This window comes from Pithys albifrons, chromosome 1, assembly GCF_047495875.1.
Source record: "Pithys albifrons albifrons isolate INPA30051 chromosome 1, PitAlb_v1, whole genome shotgun sequence".
NCBI lineage: Eukaryota > Metazoa > Chordata > Aves > Passeriformes > Thamnophilidae > Pithys > Pithys albifrons.
This window is the reverse complement of record NC_092458.1, coordinates 73079331-73102034: the sequence shown is the minus strand read 5'-3', so window position 1 is coordinate 73102034 and position 22704 is coordinate 73079331. Positions and strand designations below refer to the sequence as shown.

Below are 22704 nucleotides of genomic sequence, written 5' to 3'. Positions count from 1 at the left end.
TTACAATTGTGTTGTAAAATAGATTATATTATCATTTTACTGCATCTAAATCTTAAACTATTTATCAGTTGGCTATGAATGAGCTACGTCTTCACCTTTATGTAGAGCAGTAGAAGCCATTATGAACTTCGCTTTTGTGATCTAATGGAAGATTTTCTTATTGTGTATATCCTAGTGCTAATTAGTTATATGAGTTCAGAATTAATATCACCCATACTGGTCTTTTAATTGAGTGGAATATAAACATCTGTGTTCCTGCCAGTGTTTAGCATTTACATTAGAAGTTTATTTGATGACAGCAATAAAATTATTATATTAAATATAAGTTGAAATGAATATGTCTACTTTTATTACACAAAACAACTTACAAAATCCCCCATAACCAGAATGCAGAGTTACTGCTATATGATGAAAGAAATGGTTTACATAAAGTCATTAAAAGAATTATGCAGACAAGAGTCATTAACTGTGTACATTTATCTAATGAAAATGGAAAGAAAACATCTCCTACCTGATTCGTAATCATTTAGGTTAAGGGCTCATAATCAGTGATGTGGCAGATAAAAAGATCACTGATTAAAGGTGTGAACATGGTGGAAACATGGAGATGTGTGTGACACACTGACATAATAAAATAAAATTTACTGAGTGATATTTACTTGCATTTTAGATGATTTTGTCAGTTCCAAAATGCTTCTACAGCATTATTCATCAGTCAGCAGTTTAAATACAATAAAGTACTTTTAAAATGAGATATGGATGCTTGGCAGATGCACTGTGCAATGAGAGTGTAACATTCAAGATTTTTATTCAGTGACTAGAGCAATTTTATAATCTTCTAGTAGTTGGTATTTAAAAAAGGATGGTGCTTATTTCTCACTGTTTGGTGACAGCTTGTGGAATCTTGGTCTCTGATTAGTTTCTGGCTAAGTATTTGTTGAACCACAGAATGGTTTGGGTTGGAAGGGATCTTAATGATCGTCTAGTTCCAATCCCCCTGCCATGGACAGGGACACCTCCTAGACCAGGTTGCTCAAAGCCATCCTGGCCTTGAACATAATGTTTCTGTGTAGAAGCACATGGCTGGCAAGTGCTTATACAGTAGGTTATACAGTGACTTCAGGTTTATACTACAGTACCATAGTCAGAACTGCAACTATATCCTGTAAAGAAATTGTACCAAAGAGCTACATTATGAAAGTTTCAAAGGAGGATTTTGAGCATGTTGCATACCCCCTCAGGTACCTAAATAATTTGTCTGAAGATAACAAATTCTTTAGTGTGCTATTATTAGTATTTTGAGGATCAAACGCAGATTGCATTACTTAGCGCACTTATCAAGATTTCAAGGTACAATGTGTGTATCTTTCTCATGTTGGCACATAATGTGGTGTGTTGGGAAATTCTAAGCTTGCTGCTCCAGTGACAGGTTTTATAGTTACATGTAAGAAAGGATAGAAGAAGGTTGATACATGTGTTCTGTAAGGATGATTGAGAACAGTTATTCCCCCTGACTTTATTGGTTTCATTTATTACCAAATATAACAGAGCCGGTTTTTATCTTATAATAAATTCTATGAATTCATATATCAAACTGATACACTAAAAATGGCAGTGTCAACCCAATAGCAGGAGATATCTTTTTAAGAAGAAAGCTAAGTGCTTATAGAAACTCTTACTGCAGATTGAAAATCAACTGTTTCTTGAATATAATATGACTATTATACAAAAGAACAATCTTAAAGCATACTTGAGCGGAATGCAGTTACTTGCCTGAACTTATTAGAGGAGAGACATTAATGGCAGCCATTTTGATGGAAAGCATAAACTCCCCTGTAAGTAAAGGTGAAATAGGGTTTCATCAGTGTTAGAAGCTTGATAAATTTTCACTGTACAAAGTAAGCTGCACTGTGTAAGAATGAAACAGAAGTTTATTTAGAATGGATGAGTCATGTTAACACATAAACTGCTGGTATTCTTTATTCTTTTTAATGGCGTTCATTTCCTTTTAACCAATTTTAAATAATTGAAATTAATATTAATCTTTGAAGTTACAGTATATTTGCACAAGCATTTTTCATTAATCATAATTATTGACAAACCCACATTAACTCAAAATGGTGAAAAAGCCCCACAATAACTTCAGGATTCCTTGTTTTCCTTTTTTAAATTTTTTTAATTTTTTTTATTATTTTCTGTTTTAGAATTGGGTAGAAAAAGCAGAGAAGCAGAAACTATTGTCAGATACCCTTGACCTTTCAGAGCTGTTTCATCCAGACACATTTCTCAATGCCTTACGCCAGGAGACTGCAAGGTGAGGGAAAAATAATCTGCCTTTTTGTGCTAATGTGCTATGTTCCCTATGTGTGAAGATGGTTATTTAATTTTCAGGACATAAATCCAACAAGTTATATCAATTGCTGTCATTAGTCATCTCATTTTTATTTCTTGCCTTTAAGTAAAATAGCTGTGAGTTACTTGTTTAAATGCTGATTGTTATTTTCTTAGATTAAGCTAAAGATGTGTTTTTCTTTAAAGTAAGAGTATAATGTGGTACAAACTGAAAATATATTGGATTTGGGTTTTGTTTGATTTCCTGTTACACGTCTGTAAGATTTACTGTGTATGTGTTTCCTTTGCAGAGTAATGAGCTGTTCAGTGGACAGCCTTAAATTTACAGCTTCATGGAAAGGGCAAATACAGGAAGGCAAACTCCAAGTTAAGGTATTTTACTAGGATGTTTTACTAGAATTTTATGAGGATATTTTAGTAGCATAGTCCAAGTCATCTGCCCATAAACTTTCTGGAAAACTGAGCTATAAATACATTGGTACACTTGAGATACAAAGGCTGGTTAATGGTATACAGGTACAAAAAGGGTAGATGAGCCACAAAAATTGTAAAAGGATGGCATTATCTTTTTTTCTCCTCCCTAGTCATAGTGCTCCTTGAAAAAATAAGCTTATTCTTGCTCCATTCTCTTCAACCACCTCTTAGAGAAAAATTGAGGCTGCAATTCCATTAGTTTAAATCTAACGCTTTTCCAGAAGGACTTGTGGCATGTAGCAAAGGGACATACACATGTAAATCTGTCAAAGGCCATGTTAGCATTTGTTGAATCACTGAAAAGAGACTTCTAAGGAAGTAAACCAAGGTAAGCTACAATATGGTTACTTTTTGATACAGTAAAGAAACAATAAATTGTTAATTAATTAACAGTTTAATCTTAGGCCTACAGGAAGCAGCCACGAAGTCACTACTGATTGCTTTGACAGCAAAGCAGAGATGACTCCTCAAATGGTTTAGTTTAGCTTCCTGACGTTTCAGGTTAAACTGACTCTTTGGCTGAATCCAGATTTCTGTGAAGCTTTATTTTACTTAATCTTCTAGACAATTGACAAGTAAGTTTACTACAGTATGTGTTCCAACAGAGTTGGTCCCATGATAATCCTGCAGAGCTCCAAGTTTTGTGTTCAGCATGGAGCAAGGCACTTAAAACTGCATTCTCCCAGAAACACGTGTGACTGACGCAGGGCACTCACCTTGTGACTGTGTGCTTGTGTGCAGCTAAAGCAGAGAGATTGCTAGACTAGGAGAGAGAATCAAGGGGCAGGGCACTTTCTGTAGTCTGATGATGCAGGCAGAAACAAGGCTGTGGGAGATATTAGGGATCTGGGCTGGCTGCTGACATTGCCTAAAATTATTAATACAGAATGTGTAAGAATTCATATTTCTGAAATCTTAATAGATTTTAAGGCCAGTAAAGGTAACTAATCATCCAATCTGACCTTTATATAATACAGTCTTTAGAACTTTTTTTAATTAATTCCTATGGAACTAGAGAATATTATTTTGAGAATTATTCAGTCTCAGTATCTAAGTAAGAATAATGGTTGCCTGCTTCATTTAATGAGGAGCAGGTACAAGTCTAGAACTTGGAGATAAATAAATCAAGGGATATCTAGGGCAGTTCAGTTCCTTGGAATATACCTGGTATATGACAAATGTTGGAACCTGCAAATCACATATTCTAGGGTTACAGATTCAGCCAAGACTTTTAAGTCCATAACAATAAGACAAAACTGAGTTTCCCATCTCAAATCACTCATTCTAATAGGCTGCAGTTTCTAGGAGCCTGAACTTCTTCAAAACCATCTTAACATCTTTGAAAAATGTCAGAAGTCAATGTGAAATACCTCAACTCCTTGTGTAAATAATTTTATCTCACTATTTTCATATATTAAAAAAGTTACAATATTTTAGAGTTGCTAGAATGAAATAGCTGCTTGGAAAATAAAAAAAAATAGAGGAAAGAGTTTTATAACAGTACTCCAATTGTTATTAAACTTCTAATTGAAGTTTATCATTTTCTACTATGTGAAAATTTATATTGTAAATTTTTGGTAATACTAGTTAAAGTATGATGTTATCAGTCTACATCATATATAGGCAAAAAGGTTAAAGTTTATTCTATCTTGCTTTACAAGAATGAGTCTTATGTTTCAAGAGGAATCAAAAGTAAAAAAGATAATTTTGTTTAAGAGCAAATTCTCTGCCACTGGAATAGTACAATCAGTTAGGTGAGTGGTTATTTTTAACAAACATAAGAATCCTGTCAAGTTTCTTCACTTGATTTGAATATCATCTTTTCCTCTGTAAGAGCAATATTTATTGAATCTCTATTAGTAAGTATTTACTAGTATTTTCGCTTCTGTTTAGAGTTTTTGATGAGCAGGAAGGCTTTGGAACCCTTTGCAATGCTGAATATTTAGATTCATTACCTGAGTCCCTCCTCATATTCATGAAAAACTGGGGAGAAACTTTCACATTAGCAAAGCTAAATAGCACATGGACTGTAACTAGGGCATAAAAATGTCATTGATTCAGAAAAATCGTTCTCTAAAATGTGTCTTGTTTGATAAGGATCCTCTGGATTGCACACTAAGCTTGGTTCACCTGAGCAGTATGAATTTTAAGACTGGCAAAATAAATGTTATATCTGCAGTTTCAAAAACTAACGTTTTTGAACTAACGTTTTGAGCTAACGTTGTCAAATAGGGGAGCTATTCTGAGTGAGGACTCCAAAAAAATTCAATCAGCAGAATAGGTAAGTCTTTAAACACATGCTGTGGTGAGATAGCTGGGACCTTGTTTTATCTCACCTAAATCAGAAATTGGAGTTTACCAGACTACCCCACAGGAATCAAACCATAGTAAAGGCTATTCTGAGGTTTATCAGTCTCAATTTATGCTAATAGTGCTATTTCACTTTATGTAATCAATTCCACCAAGAGACTTGATTCTATACTCACATAGTTGGGGAACTCTGTTTCAGGATATGGAAGAGTCATGCTCAAATCCCTGAATCAACAAATATTTAATTAGTCTAATAGAATGTCTTTGTGGAAGAATTGGAACAAGTAGGAATGCAGATGAATTTAAACTGGATATTCATACGTACTTTGTGTAACTTTCCTATTTGCACTGTCAGTTAGGGACTGTTTTGAAGACATATCCTTGAGGAGGTTGGACTCGATGATCTCACAGCTCTTTTCTTATAACCTAGTTGATTCTGTGACTTGAGATTTTTTTCTTGCCTTTAATTATAAAAGTTTTTCATGTCTTAGAATTTGTTGTGATAAGGAAAAGAAAGAAAAATTCTTTATGATCTGTATGATGAAAATGCCTTCTTATTATTTGTATAATTTAAAAAAATGCATCATGCTTCAGTAGTTGTAGATGTTTGATCCTTCTATGCCAAACTATTAAAATGATATACCCTGGGATCATCTGTAAGTTGAAGCATGCAGTGGTAGAACTGTCAGTATACAAACCACAAAGTAGGCAAAGGAAGACTCAATCAGACCAAGAACACACATTAGTATGTGTGAATTATCAGATGGTAAATTATCATTGTTAATTCAGGTGATAGTTTAGATGTAGGATATGGAGTAGATATCTTCTAGTAGGATATGATGAATATTTGATTTAGAATCAATCTGTGTAAAATTACACCTTCTTTAATACCACTTCAGATTGCTTTAAAAAATGTACTGAAAATGCATGGCTACAGCACCATAATCACACACTGATATGCAAATACATCTCTTCCGTTTGCTTTGTGGACTTGATTGTGCTGTTGTACAAAAGCAGGTAGTCATTCCTTTTGGCATTCCATTATCTGTTATTGTAGAAAAGAGTGAAAGAAAGGAAGAAATATGGAAGGAGACTTATTGGGTAGTAAGTACTATGAGCTTGGTGAAATATAAACAGTGAAAAGTAAAAATATATGGCAAGTCTCAAATACATGATATCAGTATTAATAGCGAAACTATATTCTTAGCAATTGACAGATATATAAGGCATTCTAAGAGGTCTTTTTTTACAGTATGCCCCATACTGAAATATTAATAAATTAATGATGGAGGTAATGAAGTGAAAGTATCACTTCCAGACATCTGCTCTGGTTTGCATCATTTCATGGGAAATTATGGCTTTAATTAATAAGGGAAAATTAATTGCAGAAAATTTGAAATTTTGGAAACACACACACTTTGGGCCATGGTATCAGCACTTTCTAAAATGTATTTTAAAGAAACATAGACTGTAATGTGTAAAAATAACTTTTGTGAACTTAAACTAGTATCAATAGCTGTGAAATGCCAAATTCTTTGTAAGAATTAAAATTTTAAAAATTATGGTCTGCTCTGGCCATTACCCTCATCTGTGTTGCAGAGATACTATGTTTATATTATGGATGCTGGGAAACCTATGTCCTTCATAGTAGTTGTAATTTCTCTATACTGTTTATCATAGAAATGAGATCATGGCTATGGACTATTCAGGCCATTGGGATCTGAAAGTACATTGTTCTGGTAATGTTGGGGTTTTTTTCTTAATGTCTTTCAATATTGCATCAAAGTAAAAATTTTGGTCTTAGCCTTCAAAGCAGTTTCTATCATTGACTGAATTTTTCCAGGAGATCAAATGATACTATTTTACATAGTTGTAATGTCAAAGGAACTGCTAATATCAAAACAATAAACATGTGGAGTAGAAAGACATTTTTCAATATGTGACCCACTTCTATAAAATTTTATTTAAAGATGATCAGGATGGCCTGACCTTTGAACAACCTCGCAATAAATTTTAAAACTTCTTCATCAGACCAGTCTTCCCTTATTAGTAGTAGTATTATTTATGCTCTGAAAGTACTATTATTTCTACTGGAAAAATTAAGTGTTCAACAAATATTGAAACTTTTAGTTAGAGGAAATCTAGAATAGATATCACTGTCACTAATTTATGGAAGACTTCAGTGAATTAAAAAAGGAATATTTAGTTCAGAGGCTGAAATTACTCACTAATCAAAAGAAAGCACTTGAAACATCTTACATATGCATAGTTACTTATAGAAGCATCTGTGGTTCTTATTTAATTTTTTTGTCAAAGAACAGTTTACCTAGGAAATCTTGAGTTTTGTTAAATTAAATTTTCTCTCATGTTATTTCAATGTATTTTGTTCACCTCTGCATAAGCTGGGTAACTGCACATTCCATTTTTTGAAAGCAGGAAGTCATTGTTCTTCTCTTCTTCTAGACATTGTAATGGCTGTGTTCTTGTCTGTTGCTATCATAATTCCATTAACCTAAAGCCAGGTGACTGCAGTTTCATAATTGATGACATTTACAGGTGTTTTTCTCCAACATCTCAAAGAATGTGAATCCAAATCTGAGGAACTTCACACTGAAGTGTGGTCCAGATCTTGCTTATAAATCTTGTTTCCTATTCTCACACAGAACATTCTAATAATTATTTTCCTATTATTTAAGAATTTGGTCACAGTAAAATGGTTCATCATTTATTAAAGCACAGTGTAATCATTATTGACATTTCAAATCTGTTACATGTGTTTGAATATTTTATATTTCCATGGCAGATCAGTGGCTTGCAACTGGAAGGCTGCCGTTTTGATGGAAATCGACTTTCAGAAAATCTGCATGATTCTCCCAGTGTGTCATCTGTTCTCCCTTGTTACATGGCCTGGATTCCACAGGTACTAAATTATTAAAAGCCCTAAACTTTCAAGACCGATAATTTGATTTTTTCTCTGTAGTAGCTTTTCAGTATGATGTTGCTGACCTGTTTTCCCCTGCATTTCAAAATAAAATTCCCAGTCTTTACTAGGAAAAACAGTTACCTACTTTATTTTAAACAGGAACTTACTATAATTTTGTCAATATTATTTAGTTTCTATTGCTTAGATGAAAGCAAGGCTTTATTATAGTCATACCTTTTTTTCCCATGTCTTTTAAAAACATTAGCATATTTTCAAAAGTCTATTTAGTAAATGTGTACATGTGTTTGGAAGTTTGTTCCTAGAATATATATATTCCTTGCATTTTAAACATTAAATTAAAATGCAGCATCAATAAAAGGATAGAGAATATGATGTGAGCTGTAAGCAAACAAAGCCTTTCCGCTACTTACATTAATTTAAAAATGTGCCAATGCTTGCAGATTTTAAGATGAAATGGAAGTAATTCAAACAGTAAAAACTGTATTGCTTCTGCCCTCCAATTATAATAGCAATTTCTGATAAATAACACAAAAAGTTACATAGGACATATTCAATGATGCGTCTTTTGACTAAAAAAGAGCTTATTGTAGAATTCATCTCACCTATATTTAATTGTGTAAAAGGTGATTGCCTAGTATGATTTAGTTACCTTAGCTCCTTCTTTGGTCTCAGTAAAAGCTAGGCATCTGAGGAAGTCCATCCCATTGTAAGGCAAGTGGGATAAATCTCTATCTAGGTATGACTCTAGAGACAGCCTAGACCCCTAACTCTGGGACAGGCAGGTGAGGAGATCCCACGTACACTTCTAAAAGAAAATATATTAAAGCTTTCACACTAAAAATCAAGTGAAAATATAGAAAGTGAGAAAGAGAAGTGCATGCAGTTTTTGTCCCCACATCTGTGTCAAAATAAATAAAAATAGCAGTATATTAAATAAAGGAAAAATATCAACTTTTATCCTGTCCTGTAGACAATAACTCATAAGCAAATGAATTTATTAACTGTAGGACTTTATTATTGGCAATCCACATAACTCAGCAGTTATCTTTTGAGAAAGCTAAGTTTGGTTAGAAAACTGTTAAAAAAATTGTTCACCAGGCCAAAGAAGTTGAAATTTCAGTTAGAATTACGTTTATTGATTATCATAAATTGTGGCAATGATTAGATCTGTCTTATACCATGATAGATATTATGCAAAGAGTTCCATTTCAAAGACACTATTGTATCCCAACTTTTCTCCCCTTGTTATTTCCAGCAGTGGAAATATAACATTATATTATAGTACAGCAGTGCTGTACTAAGATTTAGAGTTTGAACACAGCAGTAAATAAATTCTTGCCACCATCTGCACCACTGTGCCCACCTTGGATGGGAAAGAAAATACTGAAAATAAAAAAAAAAAGACAAAAAATAAAAACACCACAAAACCTGTTACAAAGTTTACCAGTGAAAGATTTTTCACTTCTTCAGTAGTTTACAAGGTTTGCTGTGTTTAAATTGTCAAGTGAAAAGAAGGGGCAGAAATGCAAAGATTTCTTGTTCCACTTGTATTAGTAATAAGTTATTAGTTATAAGAGCCCTCAGAATATTGAAGTCATATAAACCCAATACTGCCTGCCTAACACTGGACAGAACACAGATAGGACGAGTCATCAACACTCTTGTGAGGACCACACTTTAGCCAGGGAGAACTTACTAGCTATAAGCATCTCCAGAAAACTGAAGTCTTAGAAACCCAACACTGCCTGTCAAACAATGGACAGCACACAGGTTAGAAGGGTCTTGGACACTCTACTGTCAGGGCCTCAGTTAATAGCAAGAAAAGAACTTTCTCTACGGCAGCTCCCGAAATAACTTTTATTAATACAAGTATGTGACAGTTATTGTGGGTTTTGCATTTCTGGTGATAATGTTTATCTGCATTTAATTGAATACCAAAAACGCCAAAAGAAACCAGCACAAAACACATTCTGCAGAGACAAGCACACCAAACTTAAGTTTCAATACAGCACTGTACCCCCCCCATTACAGACTTAACAAAAGAAAACTACTAACCAGAAACACAACAACCTAAACCAGAAATCTAGAACCCCCCTCGGTAACACAGAGCAAAAAAATGACCTGCACACCACCTTCTGAGTAACACAAAGCAGAAGGAAAGAATAGAGCTGTTTCCCATTAGTACGCATGTTACAAAAGAGGTCTACACACCATAAAAGAACACAACAACTAATGTAAGGTAAGATATATATCTATTAAGTTCCAAGGTGTAAAGCAAGTTATTTTTATTAGTATTAAAGTAGCAAAACACAGTTAATAAATAAGGTACCTTTAGAGTAAAGATACATCCCACTGAAATTAGCATTAAAGTAGCTGTAAGGTAAAAGTAAAAACATATTATAAGGGTATAAGGTACTTTATAAGGTGTAACATACCAGGCATCATTGTAAGAGAGTGAAGTATAAGATAAAATATAGAGTTTAGAGAGTACATGGTTTTCTCACCCCTACATTGTCCAAAGAGGTGGGAGGAGACAGGGCAGCTGCTTTCAGCTACCTCTGCAGAGACGATGGCATTTCTCCCTCGTTTTATCTCATGCCCAATTGCTTTTATGTCTTTTATTTTCCTTAGGCGATTTGGGCGGCTTTAGTCAATAAGTAGTTTTGAGGTGATAGATGACCATGACATAGGCCTGAGGGGCTCCTTATGTTCCCAGATTTGGCAAAGGAGGGCCATGTCATTTCCACAACACTCCATCCTTTGTTAATCTTACCAGTCTGGCTTTAGCACTTTTGGAAAGCCACTGGGATGTCTTTGTCCTCTGACAATGATTCTGGGAGCATCCCTCCAGGGGCCTGAGGCATTTTCCCTCACCTAATCAAGAGTTTATCAGGGCTATCACCCCACAAAATAAATAAACAGATTTGTAATTTACTTGAGAGGTGGTGTGTGGGATAAATATGGACTTACCAGACATCATAATATATTGGGTCAGAGGTGGATGGAGGAGAATGGTAATGTGTGTGGTTTTCCATGGTAACACCAAACGGAAAAACACTGAAAATTAGTATTGATAGTAAGTAGCCTTCCCATTGTTCTGAAAAACATTCATCTTGTGTTAGAAATAAAACAGATTACTGAATATTTTTCTGAATAATTCTATGTTTAATAAACTTCAAAGATAAGATCCAGAAGTTATATGTGTCATCAGCAGAGAGCTTTATCTATAAAATATAAAAGTTTAATAATCAGTGAATCAAACTTCTTCCAATATACTTCACATTTGAAATGAATAGCAACTGAAATCTGTATGTTGGAAAAAAATACAATTCATATAAAACACAAGCTAGGACTTGCCAGCTTCCCAGATTTTAAATATAAAGTGTCTCTAGGGAGAGCTTTTCTGAATTGTTCTACTCTTGAGTTGTTTTGCTATGAACTTCACTGTAAAAATTGACCATAATCAAACACTGTGCTCATAAACCAAGGCAGAATTGGACATTATGCATTTCCCCTTATTTCATTACTTCTCCTTAGGAGAAGAGTGCATAAACTTTAACATATTATCTTGGGATTCATATGTTTTGAATTTGTTTTCTTTTCCCCATAAATACCTCTTTTTAAATCTACAGACCAAAATCTATGTATTTATAATGCAATGCTTTGAGGTAATTTTCAACTAAACTAAAATAAACATGAACTCTCTGGAAAAAAAGCAAAAAGGAAAAAGTAGCCTACGTGATTTCTCTGAGAGAATCCCCTCAGAATGCCGCAGTGCTCAAAATGGAATGTTTTTGTCTACTAAATGATGCTTATTGTCATTAAACTGTGAAGGTCCTTTCCAGTTTTAATTCACTGATAGATCCCCAGCTGTGAAGGGTGTCACTAAAGGGGATGGAACTGTGTATGATGCAGTCTGAAAGAGAGAATTTTTGGGCTGTACTTCAACCAAGGACATAAGGATTTGTGCTTCAAAAAGACTTCCACAGAACGGCCTTGCCCTTCAAATGATGCAATTCCTTAAAACATCAGTGGGATTGAAAAAGGCACAAAACCAGATATTTTGACCCTAGAAGGTGTAAAAAAAAGGTCTTCAAAGCCAAACTGGCTGACTTTTGGCTCCCAGCTTTGGCAAAACTTAAGTTCTCTGATTAACATTTTAATCTCACACTGGCAAGTATTTCTTCTTGCCTTAGTTCAATGTTAACCAAGGGATAAATGGGGTAAGTATAATCCTTCTGAGAACAGCTGCATTTTCTTTACAAACTTCTGATTATTAAGTTACTCTGTACAAATACTACACCACATAGACCTTCTGTACAGATTTAAATACTGGTGTCCAAAAGTCAAAGGAAGTTGATTTTCAAAAGGGACAACAAAATTCTTCAGTAATGGCGAGGCATGTGGTTGAAACAGTTACTGTTTGCATGTTTCCTTTTTCCTGTTTTTAGTTATTTTCTAATATTGAAGCATCACTAACTCACATTTGATGTGATTTGCATTAAAATGACACTCATTTTTATCTTAAATTCCTTTGTGACAAGTGTATTGCTTTGTTATTTTGTTCTTGAAAATCTTCTGACATTTCCCTGTTGACAGGAAGGGACATTTTGAGTATGATGGAAAACATGGTTAATATATATCAGTTGAATCAAATCCTGAATTATTTGCTCTAAATAAATACATCATATGAAACCTTTATTACATGCTGTAGAAGATTAGAGTGAGTCTTTGAGCAAAATTCTATGGTCACACAGATGGACAATGCCCCATGCAGAGCCCTAGGAGGAAACTGCACCCAGGGCACACACAGTTTGTAGTACAGACAGTGAAGAGGAACTGTTCCTTTTCTCAGAGTAGAGCATTTCTTGCTCATTGGGATATAGACTGAGGGGTAAAGCCATGACTCCAACCAAGGTCCTTCCCTAAGTAGTGTTCACTATATAATTGTAAACATTTCGATAGCAGTGCTCCTAATCCTGTGCGAATGTATAGGAGAATAAAAATGGTGAATTAATTCAGATGAAAGTTCAATACACTCAGTTCAAATTTGAATGCTTAAAGTTGGCTTGATAATTTCCTATTTAGGCACTGGATGCAGATCATGTATTTTCTATAAGTGGCTAAGAATCCCAAGTGCAACTGTGATCAGTATTAGTATGGAAGGCATTAAAAAACAATCAAAAAGTCAGCAAACTTGATTGCTTTTTGGGATTTGGTCTTTTTTTTACTAATGTAACTATTTGCATGTTCCTGCATGTCTAGAACTGCTAGAAATATTTGGAAAGGACTAGGGTATTTAGGCTTTTTGTTTGTTTGTTTGTTTTAGCCCTGTTCTAACTAAACTGTGGTTAATACTTCTGGATGCCTCTGCCTTAAGTGGAGGTCCTGTGAGGCTCTAATGTAAGGTATAGTAGTTCTCTCTGAATCAGAGAACATTTTCTGTAACTGGATTCCATGATGTTAGAAATCATTGTCTTAATCCATAAAGCAGCCAGGAAATGTGGGCTAATATTTCTTTTGATTGTAGTTCCTGAAGTGTCACGCTTGCAGCTATCTCAGATGCAGGTCACAACACAAGCTGTGCCCCAGAAGGAGCAGCAGGGTTGTGCTGCAGGGATGGAGGAGGCAGCAGGACTTGCCAAGGGCCCCAGCACCACCCACTCCAGGACTCCAGCCTGCCAGGACAGCAGCTCCCTGTAGTACATCATAGATGCTTCTGAGGGGCCTTCTCCCTGCAGGAAACTGTTCAGCACTTCCCTTGCCCTCATTTGCAGATGCTTTTGAAATTAATTTTGGGGGGATTTTCAGCTGAGTGAAGATGGTATTTGAAGATGGATATTTGGTTCACAGGATCACCACTGTTAGATACTTTCTGGTGTTCTAGTTGTGGAGTTAGCAATTTTTCTGAAGTCTCTGCTTTTTTGATAAGCCTTGGTAATCCTTTTCCTTTGTAACCTGGACCTAGGATTTCCTGTCCACGTCTGCAGTGTCTAAACTGTGTGTTGCCTTTAGATGCCAAACCATTGGAGATTATTTCTCTCTCATGTTTTGTTGGTTGTTTAAGTAATTACTGTATTTGCTTGTTGACAGGATGCATATGGTCCATATTCTCCAGAGGAATGCATATCTTTACCAGTCTACACTAGTGTGGAGAGAGACCGTGTGGTGACAAATATTGATGTACCTTGTGGAGGAAACCAAGACCAGTGGATTCAGTGTGGTGCTGCTTTATTTTTAAAAAATCAGTAATATGAAGCTGCATTAACTCGTGAAGTTAAAAATCTAATTTCTTACTTGTTAATAGAAAAATTTATATGTATTGCTCTTATATTTTTAAAGCAATGGTTTATTAATTCCTGTTTGTTTTTTTAAATATGTTAAAATAATTCTACTTGAATAGAACTTCATTGTATCTTTTTGAGATATTGTAAAAGTTAACATGGCATTATTCAGCAAACTGCTAATTTGGTTTTTAAAGTGCTGAAATCTGTTCTGCACAGAAATGTTGAATATAAATTCAAAGTCAGCATTTTTTCTTTGATCACTTTTTTTCATTATTCATTGGAACTGTTATTCATATGCCTATCATATTCATAATTTAATAAAATGAAATTGTAAAACTTACATCTCTAACTGAAAGTTAATGTGTTAGTTGAAGATAAAAATCATGATAAATGTTTCGCTCTTCTTTAATGATATTTTACTTGTAATTATATTCCTTTGTATTGGTAGTATATAATAGGACCTTCATAAACTTCATGTGGAGTCACAAATTTGGTAAGACTACTATCACAGTTGTTATCTAGAAGTTACTGAAAAAATTATGTATTAAACGGCACTAAATTCCAATAAGAACATTCACATAAAGGCCCCAGATAGGCAAAGAATTCCTTAGACAAACAAAAGAGGTTTTCACCCAGTTATTAAATGAATAACAGAGGGATATAATAATGCTTTTGGTCTGTGATGTGACAGACACCTGGAGTCTTGTTCTTAGTAAGGGATACTCAAGTTTGATTTCACTGGTTCATGGGTATCATGTTGGGATGCTGCCATAGTGTTGGTATGCAATTAGACAAAATCACAAAAGAAGGAGGAAATCCAGAACCAAGCAGGAAGCACCTTTACTGATGAATGATAAAGTCTCAACATAAGAATTGAAAGTGTCTAAATTTTAACTGGAATAATGCAGTTAAATTATGAAAATATTTTTAAAAGCCAAAGGCAAAAAAATTCTTAGTTTGCTTAGAAAACAAAATAGATGTGTTGGCTCTGATATATGTGATACATTTTATATTCATTTTGAAGTAACATTTAAATTAAGACTATATTGCACTTTCCTGATACTGTTCATGGATGGTTTGAGGGAGGGGGAAGGAAATCAGAGAAAAGATTGGGCACATCTCCAGGTCAACTTCCAGAGGAAAGTATTTTCCTCTTTTCTTCTCTGCTGTTCATCCCTTAAACTTGGTCTTTTGTCTCTATTCAGAAAGTTTCCCATTTTTGTTGTTCTTCTAATAAAAAGCTGTCCTAAAATAATTTGATACAAGTGCACATACATTTTAAAAATTGAATCCTGTCTAAAAGCAGAATAGATTTACTAGATACTTTTCAGATAATTGTCTCATCATTCTTTATACATTTCACTGTGATTCACTGAAGAATAAAATGTAGCAAATTTGGAAAGGAGTTGTCTGGGAAGAAAATTTTGGAAGAAAATGATAAAATCTCTGATAGAACTGAAAGCACTCATATAAATGTATGCACAAGTTCTTGAGGATTTAGCTTTGCTGAGGGCAACTTGGGCTTTCCATTCTCTTAGACACATAAAGAAAATGTTGTGACTTTCTGTTTTGGATCCAATATATTTCCATAAACTAGCCTGGACTTCAGCTTTTGTATATCTCAAAACTGAGGAATCTAGGGGCTCTCATTAGTTCCAACTTCCTTTTATGTACAGGTAGAAGAATACAGATACTCATCTGTTCAGATAACTACCTATGTTAGGGCAAAGATGTCTGGAAAATAATACATCCTGTTTTTATCTAACTTTCACAGAAGGTAAAGAGCAGAGATGTAGTGGGTGGCTTTGATGACCCCTCTTGTTTGTTCTGGAAAAGAAAAATCTACTGTGATTAGTTGTAGAAACTCCGCAATAAATCACTAGTAGAACCTTGTGGGGACTTTAATGTTTTGGTTTGTTGGGGATTTTTTCCTTTCTTAATTGTAAGCTTCAAATATGCCTACCACATTGCCAAGTGTAAATATGAATATTATTTAAATTCTCTTTTTTCAAATCTCCTCTTTCTGCATGTTTAGTCAGGAAGTCCTTGCTGATTCTACTAATATGCAGATATTGATGCTGTCCCTAAGAACAGATGTAAAAGAGACTCCTCCAGACCTACAACATTCTATCAGAGTCAGGAACTGATTCATTTTCTTAATGGTAACTTGTCTGTATCCTAACCCCTCAGAACTGTCCATTCTCTGGAATTTTGTTACCTCTTCTATCACCTACTATTGCCAGAAGTTTAGAATGGCAGAATATTTTTCAGCTCACAGCATCAGCAGTTTTGTTCTCAGGAGATGCATTTCTGTCAGAGTGCCTTCTCTCTTGGAGTACAAAGTACTGTTAACCAGCTTGATTAAATCTCCTTTTGTTTGGTTCTCTTGTTGGTTTAGTGCCCTTCTACTTTACTAGAATGTCTGTTTGCTTCTGCTCTTTCTGAGACCTTCCATGAGTGTTATGAAAAAAAAACCCCAACCTTTTAATGTTTAGCTATAATAGCTAGAGCATCAAATTATATTTGTATTTGTACAGAAGTCCTTTGGGAGCCCACTGAGACTGGTCTTAGTGACAGATGTAAAAGGCGCTCTCTTCCTAGGTATCTTTGATGTCTTTGGTTTTTTTCAGCACAGGACAAAAAACTGATTTAAATCACAAACTAGTTTGTCAGCTTGAAATCTAGTAGATTTTTTTCAGTTATGTAATATGACTATCACAAAACAAACCCAAAACCTTGAAAGCTGTATATATTACATTCACAGTGTATTAAGCAGTATGTTTGATACTTATTTTGATTAAGTGATTCCCTAATCTTTCTTTCTCACGACTCTAGTTGTAACCCTGATGTTTTGGATGGCTCCCAAGTGACCTAAAGAGAAAACAGAAATTACTTCTCATGTGTTCCTTGATACTTATTGTCTGTTTGCATTGTATAATGTGCTTCTTTCTACCCAGTAATGCAATCTAAATGAAAGATACTATAGGTAACTGCTACTCTATATCATAGAAATTATATTTTTGGCAGTAAAAACAGAGCTGTAGAGTGTTTATTACCACCAAAGTGCAGCTATATCACAAGCATAGGCCATTCAGAAGTGTGAATCAGGAAACATAAGAAATCAAAACACCAGAAATGCCTTAATGGTCTGACTGTGGTTTGAAGGAGTCTGTTCTGCTATTCAGTTTCAAGGGGATAGGAACTTGAAGACTAAAATATATAAAGAGATCTTAGAAAACACACATTACTGCTCTGTAAACACTCTCTTTTGAAGACTTGAGAAAGGCAATCTTCAGCAAGTGCAAATTGTTACCAATAGAAATCAAAGTGACAAAATACAAAGTGAAAAAACCTTTGAAGAATAACCAAACCTTTGAAAATACTGAAGATTGTTCAGTAATATCTGAATGTCTTTAAAATAAGTTTTTATTTTTACAAATGCATTTGTTTTATATTTTAAAATTATCGGTTTCTTCCTTTTACACCTTATAGCAGTCAAATTTCTGTCAGATATAGCTACTGCCATCCATTAGAGGACATGCTGTTTTGTGTATTTAGCAACTTCATGGCAAGTCTTCCCTCACAGAGCATGCTGTGTGACCAAACAGAAACATACATGTTTGGTGAAGAATCAGACTTGCTTGTTGTTATTTACAATAAACTACCTTTCAGAAACAAGACCTACAATGATGATAGAATACCTCACATGCTTTAGTGTCAAGAGAAAACTCTGTAAAGTTGATTGAAGATATTTTACCAGAAAAATTGTAGAATATCAGTAAAATCCAATTGCCAAACACTGCAGGGGAAGGAAAGTTATGCTCAGTACAAGTAGATTTGATCATGCAAATTGTCTTTCCCACTCTGTTTCTTCATTTCAGCTTTCAGAGACCAATGCTCATCAGTAAATTGTCCTCAGACAGCTATATAATTGTTAGAACTGAATGGGAAAAAGCCTGAACTCCATCCACAAAATAATCACATATCAGTCATGAGTTCTTAAACTGATAGACTGTCTTTCATTGACAAAATGGGTTTAGATAAATTATACTTAATAATATTAGATGTGGAAGAGTGTAAAGACCAACACAGAGTGGGTCACATTTGAGAAAATGAGCTCATGCACTGTGAGTTCTCATGCTGCATTCTCCACTGAAGGTGCACTTGAGTTCCTCACAGATTAGAAGCATCCTTGGAAATCTGACTGCCTGAGGGGCCATCCTCCTTCATGTCAGCTCATTGCTTCCAGAGTGTGAGGCTGCATAACAGCCCCATCTCTCATATCTTCTTTTAATTTCAGCCACTGAAGTTGTTCATAGCAGAGGTCACTAATGGGATGTGTTTTAAGAAGTGCCAGTCTTTAAGGTCTAGATTTCTTATTTCTAGTTGTCATCACCTTTCCAGAAGATGGCTAGAAAGCAACAGAACAGGGCTTTTTCACTCTCAGTATGTTTGGTACAAACAAAAAGACTTTTCACTAGCATGTTTTAGAAAATCAAATAATAAAATTGGTGTTACTTATTTGAACAACTTAAAAGTAATTACTGTTAGTATGGACTGCAATTTACCCCAGAAATAGTTCTTAGGAGTAATCTTTCTGGAAATTGGAGTGGTTATTTCCTTTTATTTTAAAATTAATTTGTCCTAATTATAGTGCAAAAATAATCATGATAGAATATTCAGAAAGCCTTGCACAAGCCAGTTCTAGAGTGGATATGTAGGTATGAGAGGCTAATCATTGTAGGAATTTGGGTATTCAGTCTGTGTTACAATATGCCATTATTATACCTTTTTGTTATCACACCCATCAACATTACCGTGTTCTTGTCCAACACATAAATTAACTGAGAGCACAAATCATTCCAGTGTTCATTCCTGCTTGATGGTGCTGTAGAGGAAGTCGCCTGAACTGCAATATGCAGATGCCCAAAATGGATGTCAGGTATGTGTACTCTTAACTGGGAGCAGTTTCTACAGAACAGTGTGAATTGCTACTGGTTTTTCATCTCAGGACAAAATAAGCTGCTTTTGCTGTCTTCAGAAATCTCAGATGTATTCTTTGTGTCTTCCCCCAGTGTTAAATCCACTTAATTTTTCTGAGCAGCAAATATGAATCTTCTTAACAGGTCATCTTTGGGAAAAGCAATTAGTAATCATGCTTATGAGGTGTTCCAGATGGTTAATTTCATCATCAGAGCTGTCTGATTCTTCTTAATCCCTGACAAGGTGAGTTCTCCTCATAGTATCCCACATAGTGCTATTGCCACACATTCAAGGATGTTTCATAAACTTTTATCTCTCTACTGAGGTCGGGAAGAAAAGTCAATGTCTAAGAGCATTTTTGGGATGGGCACAGTCATATCACTGTTTCCCACTAGGTGGTACTGTGGGCTAGACCCTGGTGAGAGCCTGGCACAGGGAATTTCAGAGGGTTTGGAAGGTAGAGACAATTTATAGTCTATGTAACATTGCATCAACAGTATGTTCTGAAGGAAATTTTCTTATCAGCAGTGCTGAATAAGCATCTCTGTCTTTAAAAAGTGCTTCTGGTTAGTTGTGCTGTAGTTCTTTTTAGAAATAAGTGATTCAGCAAGTGAATTTATCGATCCTTTGAGATGCTTTGGTTGTGGAAGTGGATAAGGGACTGACTGACCACTCTGGCTTATTTGCATATATTTCTCTACATCCTCAGTACCTAGATGAGAAGAAACAGTGAGGAGAAGTATTCCTTGCAGCATAGGAGGTCAGCAACCTCCTGGACTGCATCAGGCAGTGCATGACCAGAAGTGTGAGGAAGGTGTTCTGGGCCCAGTGCTGGGCTCCCCAGTAGAGAGACATGGACATACTGGAGCAAGTTCAGAGGAGGGCCATGGAGGTGATTAATGAACAGAACCACCTGACATACAAGGACAGGCTGCAACAGCTGGGACTGTTTAGCCTGGGGAAGAGAAAGTTCAGGGAATCTAAACACTGTATATAAATATCTGATGGAGGGAGTAAAGAAGATGAAGTGAGACTCTTCTCAGTTGTGCCCAGACAACCAAAGAAAAAGACCATGGGCACAAACTGAAATGCATGAAATTTCGTGTAAATATAATAATTTTTTTCTTAGCTCTTACAGGTGACAAGCACTGGCAAAGGTTGCCCAGAGAGGTTGTCTGCTGTTATCCTTGGAAATAATCAAAGCCCAACTGGACACAGTCCTTAGCTCTAGATGAGCATACATTGAGCAGTGGAGTTTAAATGGAAGCAGACACGGACCCATTCTATTCCAGCATCATCTGCATGAAACCACCTCTTACTCCTTTCTAACCTTTTCTTTCTATTTTTCCTTTTTTTTCTCATCGTAGAGGATCAAGAAACTTTTCCCTCAAGACATTTCTGTAGGAGTAATTCCACTGGACTTCCTGAAACACCATCCTCAGTCTCTCCAAGGGAAGGAGAAATTATACTTTTTGGATCTGAGGTTAAAAGCCATAATTCATACTTTATTGTTAAAATGACATCTGCACTAAAGAAAGACCCTCTCACACAGATAATTTCTCTTGTGGTCAGAGTTCCATGAAGAATCAGCAACAGAAACAAGTGAGCCAATGAAAATGTGATCATTTCTCCATAATAAAAGGGAAACAAACTCATCATTAGGATTACCCAAGCAAGGCATGTCACTTCTGGTAATAACACCAGAAAGCTGTAGTTAAAAATTAGAAATAAAAATAAGAAAACATGTAATTACTGCCTCTCAAAGTATTACGAATATATTTAAGGTTCTCTTGTCCTCTTCATTAGACCTTTTGGAATTGTACTTTCAGCATCTGCACACAGGGGGAATAAGAGTCCCCACTCCCTTTCACATTATATGGGTAGTACCCACACATATCCACCAAGCTACATTATATGGCAAACCACTGTCCAGGTTTTTTGCTCTTTTCTGTAGAAATTGGTATGTGAGAGAGTCCCTGATGTTCAATCCATCTCTCTCATTGCAAGGGAATGTTGACAAGGTGACCTGGGCACCCTTCTATCTTCCCTAATTTATACATAGCCATGGATTCCATGGCTAATTTTGGCCAAGATTGTGGACTACTTAGAAATTGCACTGGGAGAAAGGGAACAGCATTCAGACACCAAAAAATGTGCTTGACTGTTGCAAGAGAGACACAAGCAGAGGCAAGTGAGGAATGCTTAGACAAGAATTACTGGATATTTATGAGCCTTCCAAAACAAAGAAGACACTGGAAAACTTGAGACAGTTCAGTGGAGACCATCAAGATGTTCAGTGGGCTCGAGGACATGTCTTATGAGAAGATGCTCAAGGAACTGGCCTTGTTCAGCCTGGAGAAGAGACAACTTTTCTGGGAGCGACTTATTGGCATCTTGCTATTGCCTACAAGGAGGTTATGAAGTTCCATGGTGGAAGGACAAGGGACAGAAGGTGTTATAACTGCATATAGGGAAAAATATTTTCCCCATGAGGACTGTCAGGCAGTGGCACAAGTTGCCTATAGAGGCTGTGCAGTCACCATGCTTGGAAGTATTGAAATTTTGTCTGGATAAACCCCTGAGCAATCCATTTTGACTTCAAAGCTTACCCTGCTATTGGAGACCTCTCAGGGTCCCCTCCAACCTGAAATGTACTGTTCCTCTGTCTAGGAGATTAGTTACATGTTCATCATTCTAAGCAAAGGGTATAAAGTACAGTAAGAAAATAATGTCATTTTGCTCTTTGTAATTTGTGCTCTGTACAGAAATGACCTGCAAGTCCTTCAGTTTTACTGCTGCCTCATAAGCCATCAGCAAGTTCAGGGGTAAGTCAATGGAAAATTAAGCAGTTCACAGAATATATGGATGAATGAAGTGTTAAACCATAACAGGGCAAGCCAAAAACTATGTAGAGGAACCTCACTTAAGGCATAAAACCAAAAATAAATGTTCTGAACACTTCAGGAGCAGGACGCCTGCCAAGGAGAGTATTGGGTTATTAGATGAAGTGTAAAATGAATACTCAGAGAAGGTAAGACCACAACACCAACCTGAATTCTTTACATGAAAATTCCTTTCAAAAGAGCTGCATGGTTCCCACACTGACTTCTCTCTCTCTGGTTTTTAAACAAGGGATGAGCCTTAGGGATCATCTTAAACTGACCTGTCAAAATAAGACATCTTGGAAGAAACAGAAAACTACAAATAAGAAACAAGCGGTCAGGTCCTCATCTAGGAGTCCTAAAGAAACTCAAGAAATTTAAGCACAGTGTTGCCTCAGTACTCAATATGGTGTCTAACCTCTGATTTAAGTGATCTGTGGATCTTGGGGAAGGAAAAGTTCACTCTCTCAAC

General features: G+C 35.6%; 1 protein-coding gene across 1 annotated transcript in view; it reads left to right on the top strand.

The window, feature by feature from the left end:
* The window catches only part of DYNC2H1 (dynein cytoplasmic 2 heavy chain 1), a 158351-nt gene extending 143593 nt beyond the window's left edge, over window positions 1-14758 (top strand). The window contains exons 86-89 of the mRNA XM_071555104.1: window positions 2205-2314; window positions 2643-2724; window positions 7940-8056; window positions 14174-14758. Coding sequence (XP_071411205.1) covers window positions 2205-2314; window positions 2643-2724; window positions 7940-8056; window positions 14174-14332 — 468 coding nt within the window. The 3' untranslated portion in view covers window positions 14333-14758. The remainder of the gene's footprint in view (window positions 1-2204; window positions 2315-2642; window positions 2725-7939; window positions 8057-14173) is intronic.
* The last annotated feature ends 7946 nt before the right edge of the window (window positions 14759-22704 follow it).